The sequence below is a fragment of the Lottia gigantea genome (genome assembly GCF_000327385.1).
Source record: "Lottia gigantea unplaced genomic scaffold LOTGIsca_1, whole genome shotgun sequence".
NCBI classification, from domain to species: domain Eukaryota; kingdom Metazoa; phylum Mollusca; class Gastropoda; family Lottiidae; genus Lottia; species Lottia gigantea.
Window position 1 is genome coordinate 2,239,623 of NW_008706746.1, and position 23,308 is coordinate 2,262,930.

General features: G+C 34.6%; 2 protein-coding genes across 2 annotated transcripts; one reads left to right on the forward strand and one right to left on the reverse strand.

The window, feature by feature from the left end:
- Positions 1-4,358: 4,358 nt before the first annotated feature.
- LOTGIDRAFT_152008 (hypothetical protein) lies at positions 4,359-11,732 on the forward strand (the record flags this gene model as incomplete). Its single annotated transcript, XM_009045495.1, has 4 exons — positions 4,359-4,453; positions 8,300-9,407; positions 10,589-10,593; positions 10,694-11,732. 4 exons carry the CDS (start codon positions 4,359-4,361, stop codon positions 11,730-11,732), a joined length of 2,247 nt encoding a protein of 748 aa, XP_009043743.1.
- Positions 11,733-16,158: 4,426 nt separating this feature from the next.
- Positions 16,159-20,117, reverse strand: LOTGIDRAFT_102248 (hypothetical protein; the record flags this gene model as incomplete). The annotated part of the gene is made up of 6 exons (XM_009045496.1): positions 16,159-16,460; positions 16,643-16,741; positions 16,955-17,093; positions 18,918-19,123; positions 19,556-19,709; positions 20,058-20,117. Coding segments are annotated over 6 exons (960 nt in total), but the record flags the coding sequence as incomplete, so codon positions are not given.
- Between the last annotated feature and the right edge of the window lie 3,191 nt (positions 20,118-23,308).

Genomic DNA, 23,308 nt, shown 5'->3' on the forward strand with positions numbered 1-23,308 from the left:
ACTTGGAGTCGAAAATGGAGATTTACTTACCTCAGAGCAATATTTAATAGGCCCTAACGAGGATGATCCTATCGCAGTTAAATGTCCTTTAGGATGGTATGTTCAAGGAGGTCGATATAACGAAACACCTAAAAATAACATTATGAACTTTACGCAAGTTTCTGCCGTAAGTGAAATTGAAGATTTTCTCGGCATCGAACGTATGGGAATTGAACCTCGACGTTGCAAATGTGCAATTGACGCCGAAGAGAAATCAGCTACCAAACAGATGCAGAATAGCGTTACTAGATTAGAAGATGGTATTTATCAGATTAACTTACCCTGGAAGAAATCGCCGTTAGAATTACCAAATAATTACGATTATGCTGTCAAACGTTTAATGAATTTGGAGAAACAGTTTCAAAACCGTCCACGTGGATGGGAAATTTATTGCAAACAAATGGATGATTAAGTTTCTAGAGGTGTTGCACGAGAAGTTCCACAATATGAATTGCATACTGATAATGCTAATGGTACAAAAATGTGGTTTTTCAGAGATTCAGAGACTACGCCAGTTCGAGTTGTTTATGATGGTAAAGCTAGATTCCAAGGTCACTCTTTAAATGATTATTTAGCCAAAGGTCATAATATGAATGTAGATTTATTTGATATAGCTTTACGATTCCGTGAATATGAAGTTGGTGTTATTGCTGACATTAGTAAAATGTTTCAAGCTGTAAAGATGGCACCCGACGATGCTCGCTTTCACCGTTATTTATTTCGTAAGCATCCAGAAGACCCAATCAACGAGTACGAATTAACAACAGTTACATTTGGAGATAAACCGTCACCTGCTGCAGCCATTATTGCCTTACGTCACGTTGCTGCTGAAAACGCTCCTGATGATCCTGAAATTCAGCGAATCGCTAACAATCAATTTTATGTCGACGATCTCACAGATTCGCAAAGGTTAACTGATGAAGCTCAACGATTAAAATCTAATCTTACTTCTACCTTAGAAAAAGGAAATTTTAAAATTCGCAAATGGTTATCAAATAAGCCAGCTCTCTGCGATACCGAGTTCTATCCCGTCAACGATGTTACCTCAGTACTTGGTACCAGATGGAATTTAAAGACAGACTCTCTCAGTGTAAAAGAAGTTTTATTTAAAGATTTTGTTCCGACAAAACGTAATATTCTCAAGATGACTACTTCGTATTACGACGTTTATGGTATGTTATCAGGGATATTAGTACGACCGAAAATACTTTTACAACAATTATGGCAGTATGACATTAACTGGGATGATCCGATTCACCCTAATAGTGATTTATATATTATGTTCAATAAGATCAAGAAAGATCTTCAAGATGTTTGTTCAATCGAAATCAAACGCTGTTTAATTCCTGAAAAATTTCAAGGACAATCTAAACTACCTAAAATGTCGCTTCATGGTTTTAATGATGCCTCGGAAGATGCAATGGGCATAGGAGTTCGGATGAGATGGTCCAATGAAGACGAATCAAATGCCGAGTTGACATTTGTTTGTGCTAAAGCTAGACTTACGCCTTTGAAGCAATCGAGTATACCACGCAAAGAACTGCAAGCTATTCTGTTGTTATCACGACTGATGTTAGTTGTTATCAACGCTTTAAAACTTAAAATCGAATACGTTAAAATGTGGACTGATAGTATGACAACAATAAGCTGGCTACGAGGTTAATCAAAATCTTTTCGATCTTATGTTGCTTATCGTGTTGGTGAAATTACAACAGATTTTGACCCGTACAAAGATGTATCGTATTTTCCTACTGATCAGAATATTATCGACTTAGTATCAAGAGGAGTACAAGCCAGTGAAATGAAACGAGTTATTGATGGACCTGACTTCCTTCAGAGAGCAGAAAACACTTGGCCTGTAACACCTACTTGCATTCCAGTCAACAGTGAAGATGTTGAATTGAAGAAATTCCACGTGAGAAATGCAAAAGTTTTAGCTGTCAGAATTGGAAATATCGTTCCAATAGTTGATCCGAAACAATATTCTAGTTGGACAAAATTAGTAATGGTAACTGCTAGAATTTTATCTTTAAAATATATACCTAAAAGTAGATGGTTGAAATATTTAACCAAGACTGTAGCTCAATGGCCTTCATATAAACAAATTAAAGATGCTGAATTATACTGGATACGATTCGCCCAGAATGATATAAATTTTGAAGATCACAACATTATGAAGTTGGAACCCATCTACAATGATATTGATCGAGTCTACAGAGTTGGAGGACGAATAGATAAAGCTCAACTATCCTATGACATCCGACATCCTTATCTACTTCCTATAAAACATTATGTTAGTCTACTTATAGCTCAAGAAAGACACAAACATTGTTTACATGGTGGACACCTTCGCACAGCTGCAGAAATTCGAAAACAGTTTTGGATTATTGGTGATATTAATTTATCGCGTCAAGTTGTACGAGAATGTATTGTATGTGCTCGTTATAGAAGAAAACCGATGGAACAACGCATGGCAGACTTACCGGACTTCAGAATTAAACCGTGTACACCGCCCTTCAAAACTACAATTGTGGACTTTTTAGGACCTGTGAATGTTAAACTTAATAGAAATACGGTCACAAAAGGATATTGTGCTGTTTTTACTTGTGCAGTAACTAGGGCTGTGCATCTTACATGTGTGCAAGACTTCAGCGTTCCTACAAGCACTAGAACGATTTGTTAGTATTCGTGGTGCACCTGAACTGTTAATCAGTGATAATGTTACTTGCTTTAGAGGTGCTGACAATGAAATACGTGATTTACAACTTCGACTAGATCATGATCAAATTCGCTCTAATTGTTTAAGATTTAAAATAACTTGGAAATTCGGACCACCTGCTGGACCACATCATCAAGGTGCTGTAGAAAGAATGGTACAAGAAGTCAAGAAATCAATGAAACACATGGTATCTGCTGATAAACTTAACTTTATAGAATGGGAAACAATTTTCTGTCAGATTTCCGGATTACTTAATAGTAGACCGCTTACTGTTCAATCATCCTCGCCATTAGATGAGCCCTATATTAATTCCTAATCAATTCCTGATTGGAACAGGTGATCTTACATCGCAACAAATACCTTGTGAAGATTATGCAGGAAATCTTAGAAAACGACGTGAACTCTGTAACCATATGTTGAATGGATTCTGGCGTCGTTGGATGACTAATATTCATAAGCTTTCTCCTCGTCAGAAATGGTTAAATTGTAAGGATAATCTAGAGAAAAGAGACGTAGTTTTAGTTGTTGATGAGAACAATAAACGTGGAAAATGGAAATTAGCAGAAATTATAGAAATTTATATCGGAGATGATAATTTGGTTAGAATAGTTGATGTCAAACTTGCTGATGGTTCAATTTTGAAGCGTCCAGTTACCAAACTCATTTTACTGTTGAAACATAGTGAAAGGAAAGACATTTAACAACGATTAGAATGTGTTACTTTTTCGATCACAAAGTAGTGACTTTTTCTTTAGTTTAAGCGAACTTTCAATTATGAATAATCGTTAAATCGATATCCCTATCGATGTGATGTCCCCTGGGCTGTCATAGAATATCATTTTATTACCATATTAATCATTTAAATTTAAATATATGTCGTTTCGTAAATTTAATTTTTCGCTTCCGTCAAAGTTTGGCAATTTGTACGATCATTGTTTTTTTTTCATGTTAATGGCTGGATTTTGACACGATTGAAAAATACTTTATTTTATATTTTTTATATAATATAACTTGTGCTCAATAATATCAAAACAAATGAACTTTCGTGTTTTGTTGACCATAAGAATTGTTTCAACAGGTATTTTGAACTCATCGTTTGCCTTCCGTAACAGTAGTGCCAGGCACATTTTCCCTTACTGTACACTAAGACTGTTTATCAGTCTTCTATAGTCCAGTAGTGAAGACAAGTATAACGTAAAACCTCTTTCCAGTTTATTGCCCTACCAATTAAAATAATAATAATTTATTAACAATAATAAATTAATATCAATATTGTAGAGCTATATAGAAATGTTAATACATAGTTTGAATCAAGTTTAAAGTATTCAGAATCAATATGATAAATTTTGGTTATAATGTAATGTTATTAATTTTTCATGATAGGACATTGATCGCTTTGTGGAATGAGCAGGTTTTAATAACGATATAAATCTAGAGTTTACAAGCATTCGAATATATAGTTGTTATCGTACGAAGAGGTGTGTGCACAATGAGTGATAAGTCATTAGCTGATATTAACATGATCAAATCAAAAATCAATAGTCGTGTTACATAAAAATTCATAACTCTCGTAAACTAAGAAAGTACACTACTTTTAAATATGTCTATAAAGAAGAAGAATACTTTAAACGCTATACGCTCAATATTAGCTCAGATCAGATGTGGCATACTGCCCTTTAGGGTTGAAACCGGTAGGTTCGTCGACGAAAAACCCAAAGAACGCATTTGTCAATTGTGCGAACAGGTCAGCATAGAAAAGAGTCTCGTTTTATGCTTGAATGTCAATTTTATGAATTGGTTCGATAGAATTCTTTTCAATGGTTCAATTTCTCATTTACCTGCTGATGAGAAATTAACAATATTACTGACACAATTCCCTTATAAAAGTACTAAGTTCCTACATCATGCGTTTTTCAAAAAGACGTAAGCAAAATTATGTATAATGTTTAGTATAATATACAAAACTCGACCAAATTTGGGATTAAAATTCGTATTTTGAGATTGCAGATCAGCAGGTAACTTATAGATGTACATATATATATGTATATATTCTTATGGATAAATATGTATGTGTTCGTGCGCATGTATGTTTGTATTATATTATATTAACTAACTTTAAGTGAAAAATAGGTCCATCGTGTCGGGTGTTTGGAACAGTTGTTCTGAATACAATATGCTTATATTTGTTATAACACATGTCACAGTAATAAACAATCACTTACTTATACTGGTATACCGTTGCGATATTATCATGGCGATATTTCGCAATATCAGCCGTAAAAAAGACGATATGTAAGATTTTATCGCGGAGATAGATTAAACGTTGACCAACTTCATCAATTTATTCAGTCGATAAATTTATGCCAATCAGTTTTCAAAACACTCTCGGGATTAATATTTTATTGTAACATGGCTCCTGAAAGGTTTGCCATAAGACAATTGACGCTGGGCTATTGAGTTACAGTTGAATCGTTCGTACCAGTTCCCTACCAGAAGGGTAAAACTAACCTGTTTCAGCAAGGTCTAATCCCAGCTCACGTTCCTAAGCTTTGAACCTATGTGATAAAAACAAATTATATATCGCAATACACAAAATATCTCATTTCGCCCAACTCTAGTTCATCCTTGAGTGATTACAAACACTCACACCAAATTAATATTGTTATTATTTATCTTGTACATCTATATTATTATGCAATTAAGTCTTTAAACTATATATCATATCACTATATATGCATCAATCATCCTGCACCGTTTACCGCGCCATACTTTCACTTCACACCCACATTTACAATTCGAATTCATTTGTTTGCTAAAATGCTATGATTTTTAGTTACTAGGTTAAATGTAGGTTTAAGCAACACAAAAATATTTGCTTTGATAATGACCATATACGATTAATTCACAGGTTTGCCCGTTACAATTTAAATCATTTTGAATGAATATTCATGGGACAGATTTACCATAATATAATAAAACAGATTGGAAAATTACTTTACTCATTTTCTTCTTCATGAATTTTAATGCCATGTCAATATACCACATGATGACCCTTACTAGACTTTGATATATATCTTGAAGGTTATCGACTAACATTGGCTCAGAAATGATGAGTTATTAGTAAAAACAGTTTATCGAAATGGTCACACTGCACAACTGAATTATTGAATTCGGTTATGTGACACCACATTCAATCCAGTCATTCTCAAGCCAATCACTCTCATGCCACTGACACTGCGCTCTCGAGGCCAATCTCTCTTGTGCCAGTGTTAATGCAATTCTGAGGCAAGGACACACTAGTGGGACTGCACTCTCAAGACAATTACTCTCAAACCGGACACACTGCATAAAGCAATTCCATATATTTTTGTTAATGCCAATTTGAAGATTATTGACAAAATGATTGTGAACCTGATTGTATGAATATAGTTCAATTACATTAAATTATAATTCTCGAGTTAATAGAATAATGAGAATAATGGATCAATGAAAACGAAATCAATATACCACATGAAATAGGGATTATTCTCGTAGAAAATAAATTTAATGGCGATCTCCATCGCTGATGCAGGAAATTAGGGCGTATAAAAATGGAATGTTGGACATACCCCTAGGGGAACTTAGAGAGTCTGTTTTTTTTATATCTTTAGCATTCAGGTTACGCCTCTGAAGTAAATGATTACTATCAAGAAATATAATGTCTTCTAAATGTTTTGTGAAGATTAAATGCGGGAGCTCGGGTCAAATATCATTTTAGTGTGTAATAAGTTTATTTCTAATATAAATAACAATATTAATGCATAGTAAACTCATTTGTTCTAATTATGATAAATGATCAATCTATGCAGACCTCCCTAGGTATACATGTATATAATATCAATTTATCATTTCAATCACACAGCCCAAACCATTCAAATAATCAGAGAAATTGTTGGATTTCATACCAACCCGGAAAATGTGTCAGGAATATAATTATGTACAATTCACAATTTGTAGAGCAAAATTTATGAAGTCAGAAAAGAAACTTCACACATAAACCAATGAAAATATCAAACAAAATTACACATTGAATAAGCGTTTTCACTTGACTGAGCAAATTAACACCGATGCGAACGCTTGACAAGTAGAATGGATTAAATATATCTCCAAATATAGCTAACTTATTACCAAATTTAACCTAATCCACACAACTACCAGAGTGAAAAAATAAGTGGTGGTTAAAATGTTAGCCCGATCTGTACCAGATTGTCTCCGATGATTTATTTTTTTGATTGGCCCGCTTGTCGTCTGGAATCGCCTCAATTCGTCCACTTTTTTTTAACCCGATTGAGTCCCGACCACTGGATTATTGCGGAGAGACGAATCACAGACATTCCTCGGGCGATCGATGTTTGTAGGTACACGGCAAAGGTCTGGTAGAGACCCGCTTTTCACCATAAGTGAGCGATCTTCCTACGCTGTTCGGATGAGAGTAGCCAAATGAAAGCGTAGTTTGACGAAGCTATATGTGACCGAAAGCGTCCTCTCTCGAGACGGGATCATCAAATTTCGGCCTCTAACAACAGAACAACGCGCGAAGATCGGTCACTTGCTCAGGGGAAGCGGCTTTGGGTTGTACCTTCGGACACATGCGTGGAACGTCCGTGATTACCCATACCCAGGCGATTTAGGACTATTAGAGGTGATTCGTGACGATCGGAGTCGAATCGGGGCGATTAGAGGCGTTTCAGGACAACAATCAGGTCGATCAAAATCGGTGACAATCTGGTCCAGAAGCCGATCACTTTCTGTGCCCTTCCCTCGGAGGAATGAGTCCATCGCTCCATATCTTCCCCCGAATGTATAGGGCAGTGCTCGATAATTCTCACAGGTTCACGACTTTTTCGCAAAAGTAAGGCCGATCGACCAAAAATTAGATCGGGTACTTTCGGGACCAGAACAATCCATGGTGGTATGGGGGTATAACCAATGTTTGTAATATAAACAATGTTTTTCAGGTTTTTGTGGTCAATAAGCCAATTTAAATTCTACTGCTTTCTTTTGTTGCCTTGAAGTCCATTTCAAACTGACTTCCTCCAATGTCTTTACATATAAATATGAGTCTCTGAAAATAACGATGGATATAAAATAACTGCAAGACATCTTTTGCTTTCTTCTGTAGTTTACACGTTCGCCATCAACCTATGATTACTAAAAAAATCTTAAAATCAGGTTCAAACCAATTTTGAACTAATGATTGTTGCCTATGCCTACCAATAAAAAAACACTTGACCTGATAGTGTTTAGCAATGAATATCCCTAAATTGCTCATATCTAGACTATCTGTAAAAAAAAAATTATGAACAGGGCATATTTGTTGAATATTTATTGACTGAAGATATTTGTTTGAATGATGTCAGTTTTACCTACATATATATGTGCAGCTTAATGAGTATTTGTGTAAATGCATCGATGCAATTAACAATGTGCAACTACTGTGCCTTCAAGTCCTGAACTATAGCCAAAGCAATGTAAATAGTCTGTGATTGTTTTCTTTTTCAGATTAGGTTTGTTAACACTTGGTATTCTACTTCTAGAATATACCACGATTCCAACTCAAGCTAAACATGCTGTTAAGTTCTTCAATGGCGCCTCGGTTGTTTCCAGTTTGTTTGAGGATCATGAGACTGTGGATAAAGCAACTTTACTTGGTTACAATGATATGGTTTATATTACGACCACATGTAATAAAACTAAAAACATCGCCTATTTAAAAGTGCATAAATGTGGCAGTACTACAACAGCGAACATTTTAAGACGGTTTTCAATGAAGAACGATCTGAATACAGTTCTTATGAATACTGTCAATAATTATTGGATTTTTAGTGGTATACATAATTTAGTAAAGATACCCGAAGGTCAATCGTTTAATATCTTGGATATTGACTCTTTTTATGATCGTAAACTTTATCAGAAACTTATTCCCAATAGCCCTAAATATTTGGCAATTATGCGTGAACCAGTGGAACGTTACATATCGTTCGAATTTGATGGGAGCTTTCACGGGGGAGTTTTTAGGAGAAATAAATCGAACGTTTTTATGTTCGAGGATCCATTTAAAGGTGATCCTCGATCACTTCATCAACAGATGAGTGTCGAATTTGGATTACAGTCACACCTGCGCAAAGATGAGAATGCGATCAGAACACATCTGGCTCGAATTGATAAGGAATTCGATTTTGTGATAATCCACGAGTATTTTGAAGAATCTTTAGTGTTAATGAAAAGGTTATTTTGTTGGGAGATGTCAGACATAATTTCTATGGTATCTGGGAAAAATATGAAAAAGGCCACTTATGCCTTAACGCCATCAGGCAGACACAAATTAGAAATAGAACTAAAAGCCGATATGATATTTTACAATCATTTTCGGAAAAAATTATTCCACACAATCAATGCATTAGGAGTGGAATTCCAAGAGGAAGTGGCTCAATATAGATATATACAACGCTTAGTAAAAGACTTTTGTTTACATGGTGTGAAAATAATGGAAACTATTGAAATTCCAAGCAGCACTTGGAACAAACCATTTACAGTCAATAAAAGAGATTGTGAATTAATGCTGATGGTGGAAGGTCCCATGGTAACTTTAATGATTAAAAATGCCAAGGTGAAATATGAGAATTCTCTTAAAAAAAAATCTTAAAGAAACTAACTGAACCCATATATTATTTACATTTATTTTATTTCATCAATTTCATATTTTGTTTGTAGGGTTAAGGAAGCATTCAACTCCAGCAAACTTTTTTGATAAAAAAAAATTAGTTCCGCAAGCATACGATTTGTGGTCAACTCCGGGGACTTTTCTTATTTACTAATAAAGAAGAAGATCGGTCACTTGCTCAGGGGAAGCGGCTTTGGGTTGTACCTTCGGACACATGCGTGGAACGTCCGTGATTACCCATACCCAGGCGATTTAGGACTATTAGAGGTGATTCGTGACGATCGGAGTCGAATCGGGGCGATTAGAGGCGTTTCAGGACAACAATCAGGTCGATCAAAATCGGTGACAATCTGGTCCAGAAGCCGATCACTTTCTGTGCCCTTCCCTCGGAGGAATGAGTCCATCGCTCCATATCTTCCCCCGAATGTATAGGGCAGTGCTCGATAATTCTCACAGGTTCACGACTTTTTCGCAAAAGTAAGGCCGATCGACCAAAAATTAGATCGGGTACTTTCGGGACCAGAACAATCCATGGTGGTATGGGGGTATAACCAATGTTTGTAATATAAACAATGTTTTTCAGGTTTTTGTGGTCAATAAGCCAATTTAAATTCTACTGCTTTCTTTTGTTGCCTTGAAGTCCATTTCAAACTGACTTCCTCCAATGTCTTTACATATAAATATGAGTCTCTGAAAATAACGATGGATATAAAATAACTGCAAGACATCTTTTGCTTTCTTCTGTAGTTTACACGTTCGCCATCAACCTATGATTACTAAAAAAATCTTAAAATCAGGTTCAAACCAATTTTGAACTAATGATTGTTGCCTATGCCTACCAATAAAAAAACACTTGACCTGATAGTGTTTAGCAATGAATATCCCTAAATTGCTCATATCTAGACTATCTGTAAAAAAAAAATTATGAACAGGGCATATTTGTTGAATATTTATTGACTGAAGATATTTGTTTGAATGATGTCAGTTTTACCTACATATATATGTGCAGCTTAATGAGTATTTGTGTAAATGCATCGATGCAATTAACAATGTGCAACTACGGTGCCTTCAAGTCCTGAACTATAGCCAAAGCAATGTAAATAGTCTGTGATTGTTTTCTTTTTCAGATTAGGTTTGTTAACACTTGGTATTCTACTTCTAGAATATACCACGATTCCAACTCAAGCTAAACATGCTGTTAAGTTCTTCAATGGCGCCTCGGTTGTTTCCAGTTTGTTTGAGGATCATGAGACTGTGGATAAAGCAACTTTACTTGGTTACAATGATATGGTTTATATTACGACCACATGTAATAAAACTAAAAACATCGCCTATTTAAAAGTGCATAAATGTGGCAGTACTACAACAGCGAACATTTTAAGACGGTTTTCAATGAAGAACGATCTGAATACAGTTCTTATGAATACTGTCAATAATTATTGGATTTTTAGTGGTATACATAATTTAGTAAAGATACCCGAAGGTCAATCGTTTAATATCTTGGATATTGACTCTTTTTATGATCGTAAACTTTATCAGAAACTTATTCCCAATAGCCCTAAATATTTGGCAATTATGCGTGAACCAGTGGAACGTTACATATCGTTCGAATTTGATGGGAGCTTTCACGGGGGAGTTTTTAGGAGAAATAAATCGAACGTTTTTATGTTCGAGGATCCATTTAAAGGTGATCCTCGATCACTTCATCAACAGATGAGTGTCGAATTTGGATTACAGTCACACCTGCGCAAAGATGAGAATGCGATCAGAACACATCTGGCTCGAATTGATAAGGAATTCGATTTTGTGATAATCCACGAGTATTTTGAAGAATCTTTAGTGTTAATGAAAAGGTTATTTTGTTGGGAGATGTCAGACATAATTTCTATGGTATCTGGGAAAAATATGAAAAAGGCCACTTATGCCTTAACGCCATCAGGCAGACACAAATTAGAAATAGAACTAAAAGCCGATATGATATTTTACAATCATTTTCGGAAAAAATTATTCCACACAATCAATGCATTAGGAGTGGAATTCCAAGAGGAAGTGGCTCAATATAGATATATACAACGCTTAGTAAAAGACTTTTGTTTACATGGTGTGAAAATAATGGAAACTATTGAAATTCCAAGCAGCACTTGGAACAAACCATTTACAGTCAATAAAAGAGATTGTGAATTAATGCTGATGGTGGAAGGTCCCATGGTAACTTTAATGATTAAAAATGCCAAGGTGAAATATGAGAATTCTCTTAAAAAAAAATCTTAAAGAAACTAACTGAACCCATATATTATTTACATTTATTTTATTTCATCAATTTCATATTTTGTTTGTAGGGTTAAGGAAGCATTCAACTCCAGCAAACTTTTTTGATAAAAAAAAATTAGTTCCGCAAGCATACGATTTGTGGTCAACTCCGGGGACTTTTCTTATTTACTAATAAAGACAGCAATTAAGAATAAGATAGCTCATATTCTTATTTGTTGAAAAGTGGCCCTCTTTTGTATAAACCATATTTATTATTTACATAATACGATTAGGGAACAGGCTTTCGCCTATAGTACCCTCTCCTGGCCTTTTCATACAATTTGTTGGGTGTTTATGGTTTATCTTTCATCTATAAGCTAGACCTAAATTTATTTCGGTTTAAATCCCAAGTTTTGAAATACAAAGTTAAAAATCCGAACAAGTTTCTTTTAAGGAAAACCAGTTTCTAATCAACAGTGACAAAGGAACAGCAATTATTGTTTATGTCAAAATGAAAAGAACTTTACAATAGAAATTTTCTATCTATATGTATTTTTTAACATTTCAGTGATATAAATAAATATAATTGTCTTCATTACATAATATGTGAAGGCTAGAAAAGCTATTTAGATATCTTTAAATCTATCCTGTCCTGAATTTTATCCTGGTGAGAGAGTTGCTATAGAACCAAACGTATAAAATCTGAGATCTGGATGTCACGTGCGTAAACAAGGAAAAAAGTTGGAGAAAACATACTTATTATTTTAAGAATGTTGTTAATCTGTTTGTTTATTATTCATTGTTTAAGGTCAGTAAAACATTACGTAAAATGTCACGCTCTATACTGTGATTAACTAACTTGGTGGTCCCATTATTTAAAAAAAAATATATTATAATGCAGATTTGCGGTGTCACTGAAATGATTTCAGTTACATATATTAACGAATATAAAGGCGTACCAATTTTGGTAGATTGTTGTCTGAATACATGTTGATATCGCCTTGTGTTCCATCTACACGAATATTTCAACCCCGTTTTCCCCTGCCAGTGATGTAGGTCACAGGGGCTGACATGAAGCAGACTTAAAGTCGTTCAAATGGAGCAATAATCCAAGGACCCGTGTCCTCCAGGCTGTTACTTTTCTTGAAAAATTCCATGTGACGAGTCACTTTCACTTATTTTCATAACATTAAATAAGAAACATAATTTGTAAAATACTGTCAATATATCAAATAAATGAACACAGTACAAATAACTAGATTATAGTGATAGACAGAGTACCACTCAAGATCTAATATATAATTTTTAACAATAAAATTCGCCATTTATAGCATGTTGATTTTAAAGTGAAAATATGGTATTTCCGATGTCAAATTTAAAAGGACATTCTAAAAACAATACAACAAAAATCGAGAGAAATGTTAAACTTATCTGAAAGTTTTAACTTAAAGTGTCTTGCCGCTGAGGTTTACGTAAACATTTTAAACAGTTCTTTGGTTGTAAAGAAATGCGTCTCATACATATTCAGAAATCAAAATATCGAGCCATTATATAGCTAAACACCAAAACTAGATCAAACTGCTTACTTAACAATAAGTACACTCCGTTGTTAATTAACCCTAGTAAATAACACATTTAGATAGACACATTTTCAGATATAGTTGACATCAATTTAAATGATGAAAATTCCCCTCTAAGTATTGCTCCAATATTAAAGTGAAGTTAGTGTTGGAAACCTATCCACATGAAAATCATGTTATTTCACAATGAATAATGAAATATGAATAAGATTGAGTAAGTCAATAACATATATGTTTGTCATGTACTTTTAAATGGTTTTAAAATTGGTTACACCCATTCATGATAAGATACAATGTAATATATCTTCATATAAACATTGCCTCTTCATGACATAAATTTGTAACATTCGGTTCCGCTCAAAATTTAAGCTGCTGTTTGATTTTTATATTGGGATATGGGTGGCTTATAATAATGTAATAAATTTTACTTCTAATTTTTATAATTACAAAAACCACTATCAGTACTAGTATTTCTATTTGGTTGAACAAAAACTCGATTAAGTTATCACTTATTTGCTTCAAGATCACAAAAAGCTTTTGCCTCTACAAGTCAAACGCAATAATTCGACACCGTTCATTCAATTATTGCCCAATTCCAACTTGACCAACATCTCGTCATTACAAATAAATACATACCAAATTAGGTCAAAATTTCTATGTGGTCGTATTACATTTTACACCTTTAAGAGATACATAGGTCTGAATATTTACTTTACAACCTAAAACATCTCAGCCATATTTCTCACTTGTCACAATCAAATGCTATCAGCTATCCATCAATGCACACTGTCCACATAGTGCACATAGTTGCTGCCAACGTGAAAATCAAAATTCAAAGCCCCAATTTGATCATTTGCCATGATCTATATTTCAGTAAGAACATAGTGTTCTTATGACAATGTCTGAATTGAAAATACATTAATATTCTTTTATCATTGAGTGTTCCTTGTGTTTCTTTCTACAGAACACTAGAATCGAATTGAAAATAATCTGCAAGAGACATTAATTATTCATGAGACTAGAAATAGGATTTATCTCATGTTAAATGAAATGAAATATGAAATCAATTGTTGCTTGGTATCTGTAGATGAATCATACAAAATGAAATTAAAAACGTCTTTGTGAATCAACCCATCAATTAAAAGAGCTATGAGCTTAGTTACTTAAATATTCGCTTTGATATCTGAACAAATTGCAAGCTAGATGAGGCAGATCAGAATGAATCTGATTTTTTGTTCATCTACAATTTATGAAAATGAACTGTTCAAGATGAAAATAGGACTGAGAAGCAACTAATATTGTTTCCAGTCATTTTATCATTTTCTGTTCCTAAAACCACACACTTAAACTAAATAATTCATTTTTGCATTAAGTGCATTAAGAAAAGGACAAACATTATAAAAGAAGTTATTTTGTAGAAGACAAGTAGGGTTGAATCAGATTGTTTCGTATGTTTAAGGATAGGTTTCTATATACATATATAGACACAGTTTTATTGAACAACAAACAAACTGTTAAAGGAAACATTATAAAATGTTAATGTTAACCAGTGATTGTTGTTCCATAAAGCAGTGTCCATATATCGTACTCACAATTAATAAATGCCATTTTAAGACTTTCTATATGCATAGTTTTCAACATGACTTTCAATGATTCACTCCAATATACTTTTGGGTAAGGATAAAATACACATGACATCTTTGTATATCATCTTTGTTTATCTTCACAATTTCAAGCTATTACCGACTTTGTCTTTTACCTTGAGTGCAGGTGTGGCTGATTTAAATTATTTTTAAAAAAAAATCATTGATTTGAATTAAAAAAAAAAGATACAAATTAATAAAATCATTAACTGTATAATGAAGAGAAAGTTTATATAAGGTATTGAGACTAATATATACACTAGTTTATCATCGAATAGTTTGTTTATTCCTAGAAATTTCAGGGGATCGATTTTACAATATCATTGATTTAAATCAGGTGATTCTTAAAAGAATAAAACAAATTATTGACAGCATTAAATGTAACAAAACTTCTAGTCTTGTCCTTGTCACACTAGGTGCTACTCCTTGCCAGCCCATTGAGTCTGCGCCCCTGGTAAAGAAAAGAGAAATCTTGATAATAACAACAGGGTATTGAACCCATGACCTCATATTAGACAGGAAGCACCGTACTCAATTAGCCACCACAGGACACTTGAACTGATCAGAAAGATTACATAAATTATCTTACGATTTTAAATTAAACCTATTTTTCAGTTGAATTACAAACACTTGTTTACATCTTTGCCATAATATTACAATGCAGAGGAGCTAACTTACACATATTGGTTAAAAAAAGGATTTTAGGACAGCTCCACAGAATATAACTAAAAAACTCAATAAAATACAATTCAAATCAAAAAACTTTGATTTAAATAAAAAAAATCACCAACCCTGCTTTACTGAAATAAAAACCTTTCTTGTATCAGGGAATGCAGCAAGAGTCCTAGACAATTGGACCATAACAATATAACTTAGTCTTGAAAGACTTTCTGTCTAAACTCTGATTGGCTCTGTATTCGCTAGCGTACAATCAAATCAGTGCATTTATAAATTTCTGTGACACAAGAAAGGTGGTTATTATAAGGTATGAGACAAAGTAGATTAATATTGTGAAGATATGTATACCCATACTAATGGTATTTGGTCTTGGCTGGTGTAACAAATATTCACAACTGTGCTCTTTAGTATCAGTGTAGAATTCACAGAATCTTGTGTCCAAAATCACAACAACACTTGTGATGATAGTCAAACAGTCTGACTCACATTCTGAGTTACCAGCAAACATGAACAAATCTTTTGAAAATATTAAACAGAACACATTCACTACACTAAAAGATTGTGCACAGGTTTTTTGCCAGGCCAGGCTTCTTTGGCATATTTCTTTTTCTTCGGTTCTTTAGACACCTCTTCAGGTGTAAATGCAACACTAATTTCAGGAGCTTTCACTTCTGGTGCTGACACATCCAAATCGGGTGCTAAATTGGGCATAGAGAGTCCTAATTTAGCAGCCATGCTGAAGGTACTTGTTAATGTAGAGCCAGCATTTGTACTTCCCAACGTGGGCAAGTCACCATATAAACCAGCAGCACCATAAGAAAAGTTTTGTAAACGTTTTGTGATACTGTCTGTCATACTAGGTTGATTTAAACCATGTTCTATTTTGGCTCTCTGAAATTAAAAATTCAACTGAGAGTGACACAAACAAACACAAAAATACGGCATAAGAAATTCAGATGTAACATTAATTACTATTTAGTAGAAATTCAACAAATTTTAAGTTAAAATTAATCTATAAGGAAAATTTAACAAAGGAATATATACTGTAAAAATGAGTTATTTACCTTTGATGGTATGACTGTTGTTTGAACAAGATTTCTAAATCTTCCAATCGATGGATCTATATCTTCTGTAATCAAATAAAAATTTAACTGAAAATCTGATAACAGTTGGGTGACAAGCCAAACTACTACTACTGACTTAAATTTACAGAATAAGGCAAATGATCAACTTGCATACTAGCATATATGCAGAAATATATACAGAAACAGAAATATAATAGCTTTAAGTGTCATTGCTAAATAATGGGAGGCTATCAAACATTTCTCCCTCCACTCTTTACCTGGATTAATGACTTCTTCATCTTCATTAAAAGTGATGTGTACACCTTTCTTTTTTCTTTTTAAAGGATTTTTATTATTACTACCTTCTACAACAGAGGCTACTCTTCTGTTTGTAGCTGTATTAAACTCTGTTAAATTCTAAAACAGAAATAAAACTTTTTTTAGCTGAACAGTTATCGCCATAACAAAACATAGTAGTTTATACACAAGTGTACACAGGTTATTTCTGTAAGTTCTGTTAATACATTGACTAACTGAAAAAATGTTCAGGTCATTCCTTATAATTAAATCAACTCGAATACTTGTTTAAATATTCATCCAATATAACAACAACTTAAGGCACTCAATGGGCGCATAAACACATAAGACTTTAACATAACGCTTATGAACAGATACCAACAATATATCAGAAATAGGTAGGTCACCCTTTTTATACGCCCACATCCCTCTATGTGTACGTATATTGTCGGCACCCCTGTCCGTCCGTCAGTCCGTCAACATTTGCTTGTAAACGCAATGAAATTCGGTATGTGTATACATATTCATAAAACAAAGATCAAGTTCGAATTTGAGTTATTTTTGACCGTTAGAAGCAGAGTTGCCCCAAAATCTTGAATATGCTATTACTCTCTTAGTTTTCAACCGATTTTGAAGAAACTTAAAAAGGATGTTTCGTTTTTACCATCTGCATCCTGTGGTGGGCGTATATGGCTGTGGTCCACTATCTTTATAGTCTACTGCCTACTGCCTGACTGAAAGGTGCAATTATTGAAAGAGGAGTTCAAAATAACTCCAGAATTCATGATATTGTTGGAATTTGGAGTGTACACAGACAAGGGAATTTGGAAAATACCTTGATCATTTAGTGGAGTGTCAATTTTTGGCTCTGTTGATGATCGAAGAAAGTACAGAGGCGGTATTGTCAACACGGGGGTCAGCAAGTGCAACAGCAGACAGTGTATTGCTGTTTCTTTCTTGTTTTTTACTGGAGCAATCTCTGTTGTACATTCTAACAGAACTTTCTATGCCCAGACATGTCACTGTTTTCTGCCATCTTGACTCAAAACATATAAGCAGAAGACATTGACACCGTGTAGTGGCCACATCAAACAATCTCAACGATAAAAGTATTCTGTTAAGGGGCAGAGCTTATATTTATATTCTGTTTACATAGATATAAACCGAATGCATGTGACCACTGTTATCCAATCACATGGAATTGTGAATTAATTATATGAAATTTAACCTGAATCTGTAACAAGCTTCCACTGATATTATCCCTTAATCATGTTCCCTTTGAACTTGTATTCTATACGAGATAAAGATTGGTTGTGCGACCAGTTATCCCTGATTATCAGTGACTAGTGACATGTACAGGGCGGTGAGGGTACCGTCCAACACCGAACAGTAAATGGAAATGTACGAGCTTACATCGTTTGGGAAGTGAGAGGGTGGGGAGGCTATAGGGGAAATCTAAAGTTCGAGCACCCAGTGGGAGAAATTGTATAACAAAGAAAGAAGTGGGGGTGTCCAAGTTTAGATTTGTCATTGATCTTATTGGAAAGTTTGCAATCTGATATCCAATGGAGTTAAATGGAGGGCTTATTCGACTGGAGTGTCTCGGTAAATGGAAGTGAGAGGCGACTAGTGTGTCCCTCTTTGGATAGATAGTTCACTCCTTTAGCATTAGCTTTGGCCGACTTGGTTGGTGGAAAAGTATACTCTTTGTCTTTTAGCCAATAATTTGTATTCTATGTATATCACAAACTAGAATTTAGCTTGTGAATAAACCATTGCCCTTTTCTTGTTAGTTGTTACCAAGAAATTATTTTGTACACAATTCCAAATTCCATTAGTCTTTTCTACATATCTAACTTTAAATTATTATCAAAATATCCTTGAAATACATAGGTAATAGTGATATAAGTTTACAATAAGCCTACTATTAGGAAATAAACCTACGTCCAATTCAGTTTCTGTTTCTGGTAAACCTAATAAACTACCATCTCTAATATCACTCTTATCATTATCATCGAAACCTAGAGGCTGGGGTCTTTCTCTTATTATATAAATTCTAGTAGAGGCACCAAAATGTAATTCACTATCAATAGGTACTTGTTGTGGTTTCCTTTTTTCCAATCTTATGTGACCAATATATGTTCCATGAGCTGGAAAGATTAGTACAAATTTGTAAGAACTATTGAGAGGCATGAAGGCAATTATATGAACTGGTGAATATCCTGATATTTCCTGTTCCAATAAATGAGGGAAGTTTTTGCAGTATAGCAGCAGTAGCCATCCCACTCTTCCATAGCTTTAAAATTTGATCATTGCATTTATGATAAATTATGAAGCATTTCATCTTGACCTCCAGAAATTAGATACTTCAAGATAGTCTAAATCAGACTCGCATTCAGCTTTCTATCTAATGAAAACTGTTTTGACAAAACAATTGTCTTTAGTTCACTGATTTCAGCAGGAAATCGTTTTTACTAGTGAGATTAGTGTAACCAACCAAGTTTGGAAATTTTCCTATATTGATAAGTAATGTGCAGCCATTTTTGTCTAGATGTAAAATGTATAAGAAATCTAATACTCACTACTTCCTAAATCTATAATAAATGGTCGACCAAGGTGTTTATGCCACACTAAAGCAGCATGAACTCTGGAACAAGAGGCATGATCAATACAAAAATCACACATTTGTTTGTTTCTACCAAAAAAATAACATTTCTTTTCGTCAATCATCAATTTCTACAAAAGAACAAAATGGATTATAAAAAATAAATTTTGGCTAATAATTAATTGTTATCAACACATTGTCCAGGTTATGGTCTGAAATTGACATGAAATGATAATATTTGTTTAAAACTGTTCCGCACTGTAAAATCATTAAATTTTCATATGTAAATTTGCATCTACATTAGAACCCTAATATTCACCTTTTCCATCACATTAATTTCAATCAATCAATCATGAGTGTAGTTAGATGTAACTTCTGAACAATATATTTTAAAGGCTAGTATGATCTTATTCTTTATCACATGTATAATTTGGTCTGATCTCATTGATTATGTTAAAACTTATTAGCTCACAACTCACCTGAACCATTTTACCTTCTTTAATAACATCAAGATGAAGACCAGGTGCAGGTTTTCCAGCCCTGAAATATATCAAACAATTAGCTAAAAAATATAACTATAACTTATAACCTGTTTGACTGTGTTCATCATTTACGAGCACTGTTATAAGTTCAATGGAGAATGTTTGTATATCTTCAATTTTAACTCAGGATGAAGCACCAGTACCTATGGTCAAAGAGATATAAATATAACAACATTGAAAGGCAAACAAGCATTACATTTAGACTTTTTAGCCTTTTCCATTGGGTTAAGTCAGCTACACAGTCAGGGTAAAATCAATGAAATCAAAGATGCAACCAACCCTTCCAGTCTATTTGTGTAATCTTTAAACCTAGTTTTGGTCAATTTTATGACCATGTTAGACTATAGCAGCATTTAGGCAGCCACACATTATCTGGGTCAAGTCCCAACTGGTTCACGAGAAAAACTAGCTGATAGGGGCTTGGCATCGTGCTGGTTTAGAGTCACGCAATGAGAGGTTGTCTCTGTCCAGACCGATTACTGCACTGTAAAATATCAGTGCAGTGTAAAGTTCTATTACATTGAGTCTCAAAAAGAAAATTCTAAAGAATCGCTGGGAACCTGACAAAATTGAGTAAACCTTGCCAAGTCCTATTAAATCTACAGATTTCATTCAATGTTCTAGACAGCACTTCGTATAAATTAACAAGGATATAACTTTAACAAAACTGAGATTATTATAATATTCCCTGCATTATGTTATTGTTATAAGTTACCGGTAGGGCTGTATTACAGTACAGTCACTCAGTAAGTAAGCCTATCACAATTTTACATGGTAGGGTTTGGTACCGGTAGTTAATATATTTGCATACTATTTGATTAATGCATATTGAAGCTCATCAAATATGAATTAGAGGAAAACATAACGAAATGGTTGTAGTTCGGTAAGATAGTATAAAACCTACCATGAAGGGACCTCAAAATTGTTTACAAGCGGTGCTTGTGTCGACATCTTGTTTTTTATCGCCACCTGTGAAAGGGAGAAAACTGCTCTGTTTACAAGAGACCACAACAATTTTTATACGCCCACATGAATATGTGGTCGTATATTGTCGTCGCCCCTGTCCGTCGGTCCGTCCGTCAACATTTCTTGTGAGCACTATAGAGACTACATTTTTTATCTAATTTTGATAAAACTTGGTCTGATGCTTTAGATTGATAAGATCTCGGTTTAGTTCGAATTTGACATATTTTTGATGAACGGTTTTTGAGATATTGCCCTTGACTTAGAACGCCTTGAAATTTGTTAAAAATTGTTCGTGAGCAGGATTGAAGCTACAGTTTTCATCCGATTCTGATGAAACTTGGTGTGATCTTTGGACGGAATGGCCGTGGATATTCGCGACCCGGGTGGTGAATAGTCCACGTCCATTAATTTGACTATTCGCCATCCGGGTGGCAGAAAAATCTCTAAAAATTCATGAAATGTCAGCCTTTTTGATATAATTGTTTCTTTCAGTGACATATTAGTCGACTCTGAGTAATTTGTAATGGATTTTGTCAGGTTCATACAAGACCGTGTTAATATAAATTGAATTTCTTGCAGTGGAACGAAAGTAGAAATTCCGCCATTTTGTTTACACCAAATTAGCATACATCCCAAAAGGCGCTGTTAGTGTTGCTATGAAATTTAGCATCATAGTATTACGTTTGTATAAGAAATCCGTAGAAAAAAAATGAAATAAAATAAAATTTTACGTCCTACTTTTCTGCACCTGTATGGGCTACTGAGGATGGGCAAACGCCATGCAGTGTGCAATGAGGGAAATTTTGTCAGGACAACGACATTAGCCTACTCTTATTTTCGATTTCCAACTGTCTAGGGATCTTTACGTAAGTAAAAAAAAAGGTTGATGAAGATGTGTAAATAGTAAAAAATAAGACATAGCAGGCGCGTGTCCAAATTGTGTCACATTTATCCTAGACGCATTTTCCAATTAAGCCCTTCTGATCCCAAACACCGACGAGGGGTTAGATAATACACAATACTAACGGATGGTAATAAGGCGTACGATAATAAACCATACTGACGGGTGGTCAGTAATGTGTAAGGATGGTAATAAGGCGTACGATAATACACAATACTGACGGGTGGTATGTAATGTGTACGGGTGATAATAAGGCGTACGGTAATAAACCATACTGACGGGTGGTAAGTAATGTGTACGGGTGATAATAACCCTGTGTTCTTGGTTACCACCCTCAGCTCTTGTTCACCACCCTAGCTGTTGTTCACCGCCACCAGTTCTTGTATACCACCTTTAGTTCTTGTTTACCACCCACAACTCTTTGTTACCACCCTAGTTGTTTTTCATTAACCTAGCTGTTGTTTCCCACCCCAGCTGTTGTTCACCACCCTCAATACTTATTTACCACTCACAATACTTGTTTACCACTCTCAGCTCTTGGTTACCACCCTAGTTGTTGTTCATTAACCCAGCTCCTGTTTACCACCCCAAATCTTGTTTTCTGCATTCAGCTCTTGTTCACCTACCCTCGGTTCTTGTTAGCCTCCCTCAACTCTAGTTTACCACCCACAATTCTTTTTGCCACCCTAAACTCTTGTTCAACACACCCAGGTCTTGGGTGCCACTACAATACTTGTGTAACACCTACAATTGTTAACCACCTTAAGTTCTTGCTCACCTACCTAGTTGTTGTTTACCACCCTCAACTCTTGTTCACCATCCTAGCTGTTGTTCACCACCCTCAGCTCCTGTTCACCACCCACAGCTCTTGTTCACCTACCTAGTTGATGTTTACCTCCCTAACACCCTCAGCTCTTGTTTACCACCTTAGCTATTGTTCAACACCACCAGTTCTTGTATATCACCCACAGTTCTTGTTTTCCACCCCAACTCTTTGTTACCAACCTAGTTGTTTTCCATTAACCTAGCTGTTGTTTACCACCCTGAATAATTGATTGTTTACCACTCTCAGCTCTTGTTTCATTAACCTAGCTGTTGTTTACCACCCTTAATACTTGTTTACCACCCTTAATACTTGTTTACCACCCTTAATACTTGTTTACCACTCACAATTCTTGTTGACCACACTCAGCTCTTGTTTCATTAACATAGCTGTTGTTCACCACCCTTAGCTCTTGCTTGCCACCCTAAGCTCTTGTTCACCTACTTAGTTGTTGTTTACCATCCTCAGCTATTGTTCACCGCCCTGGGTTATTTTTAC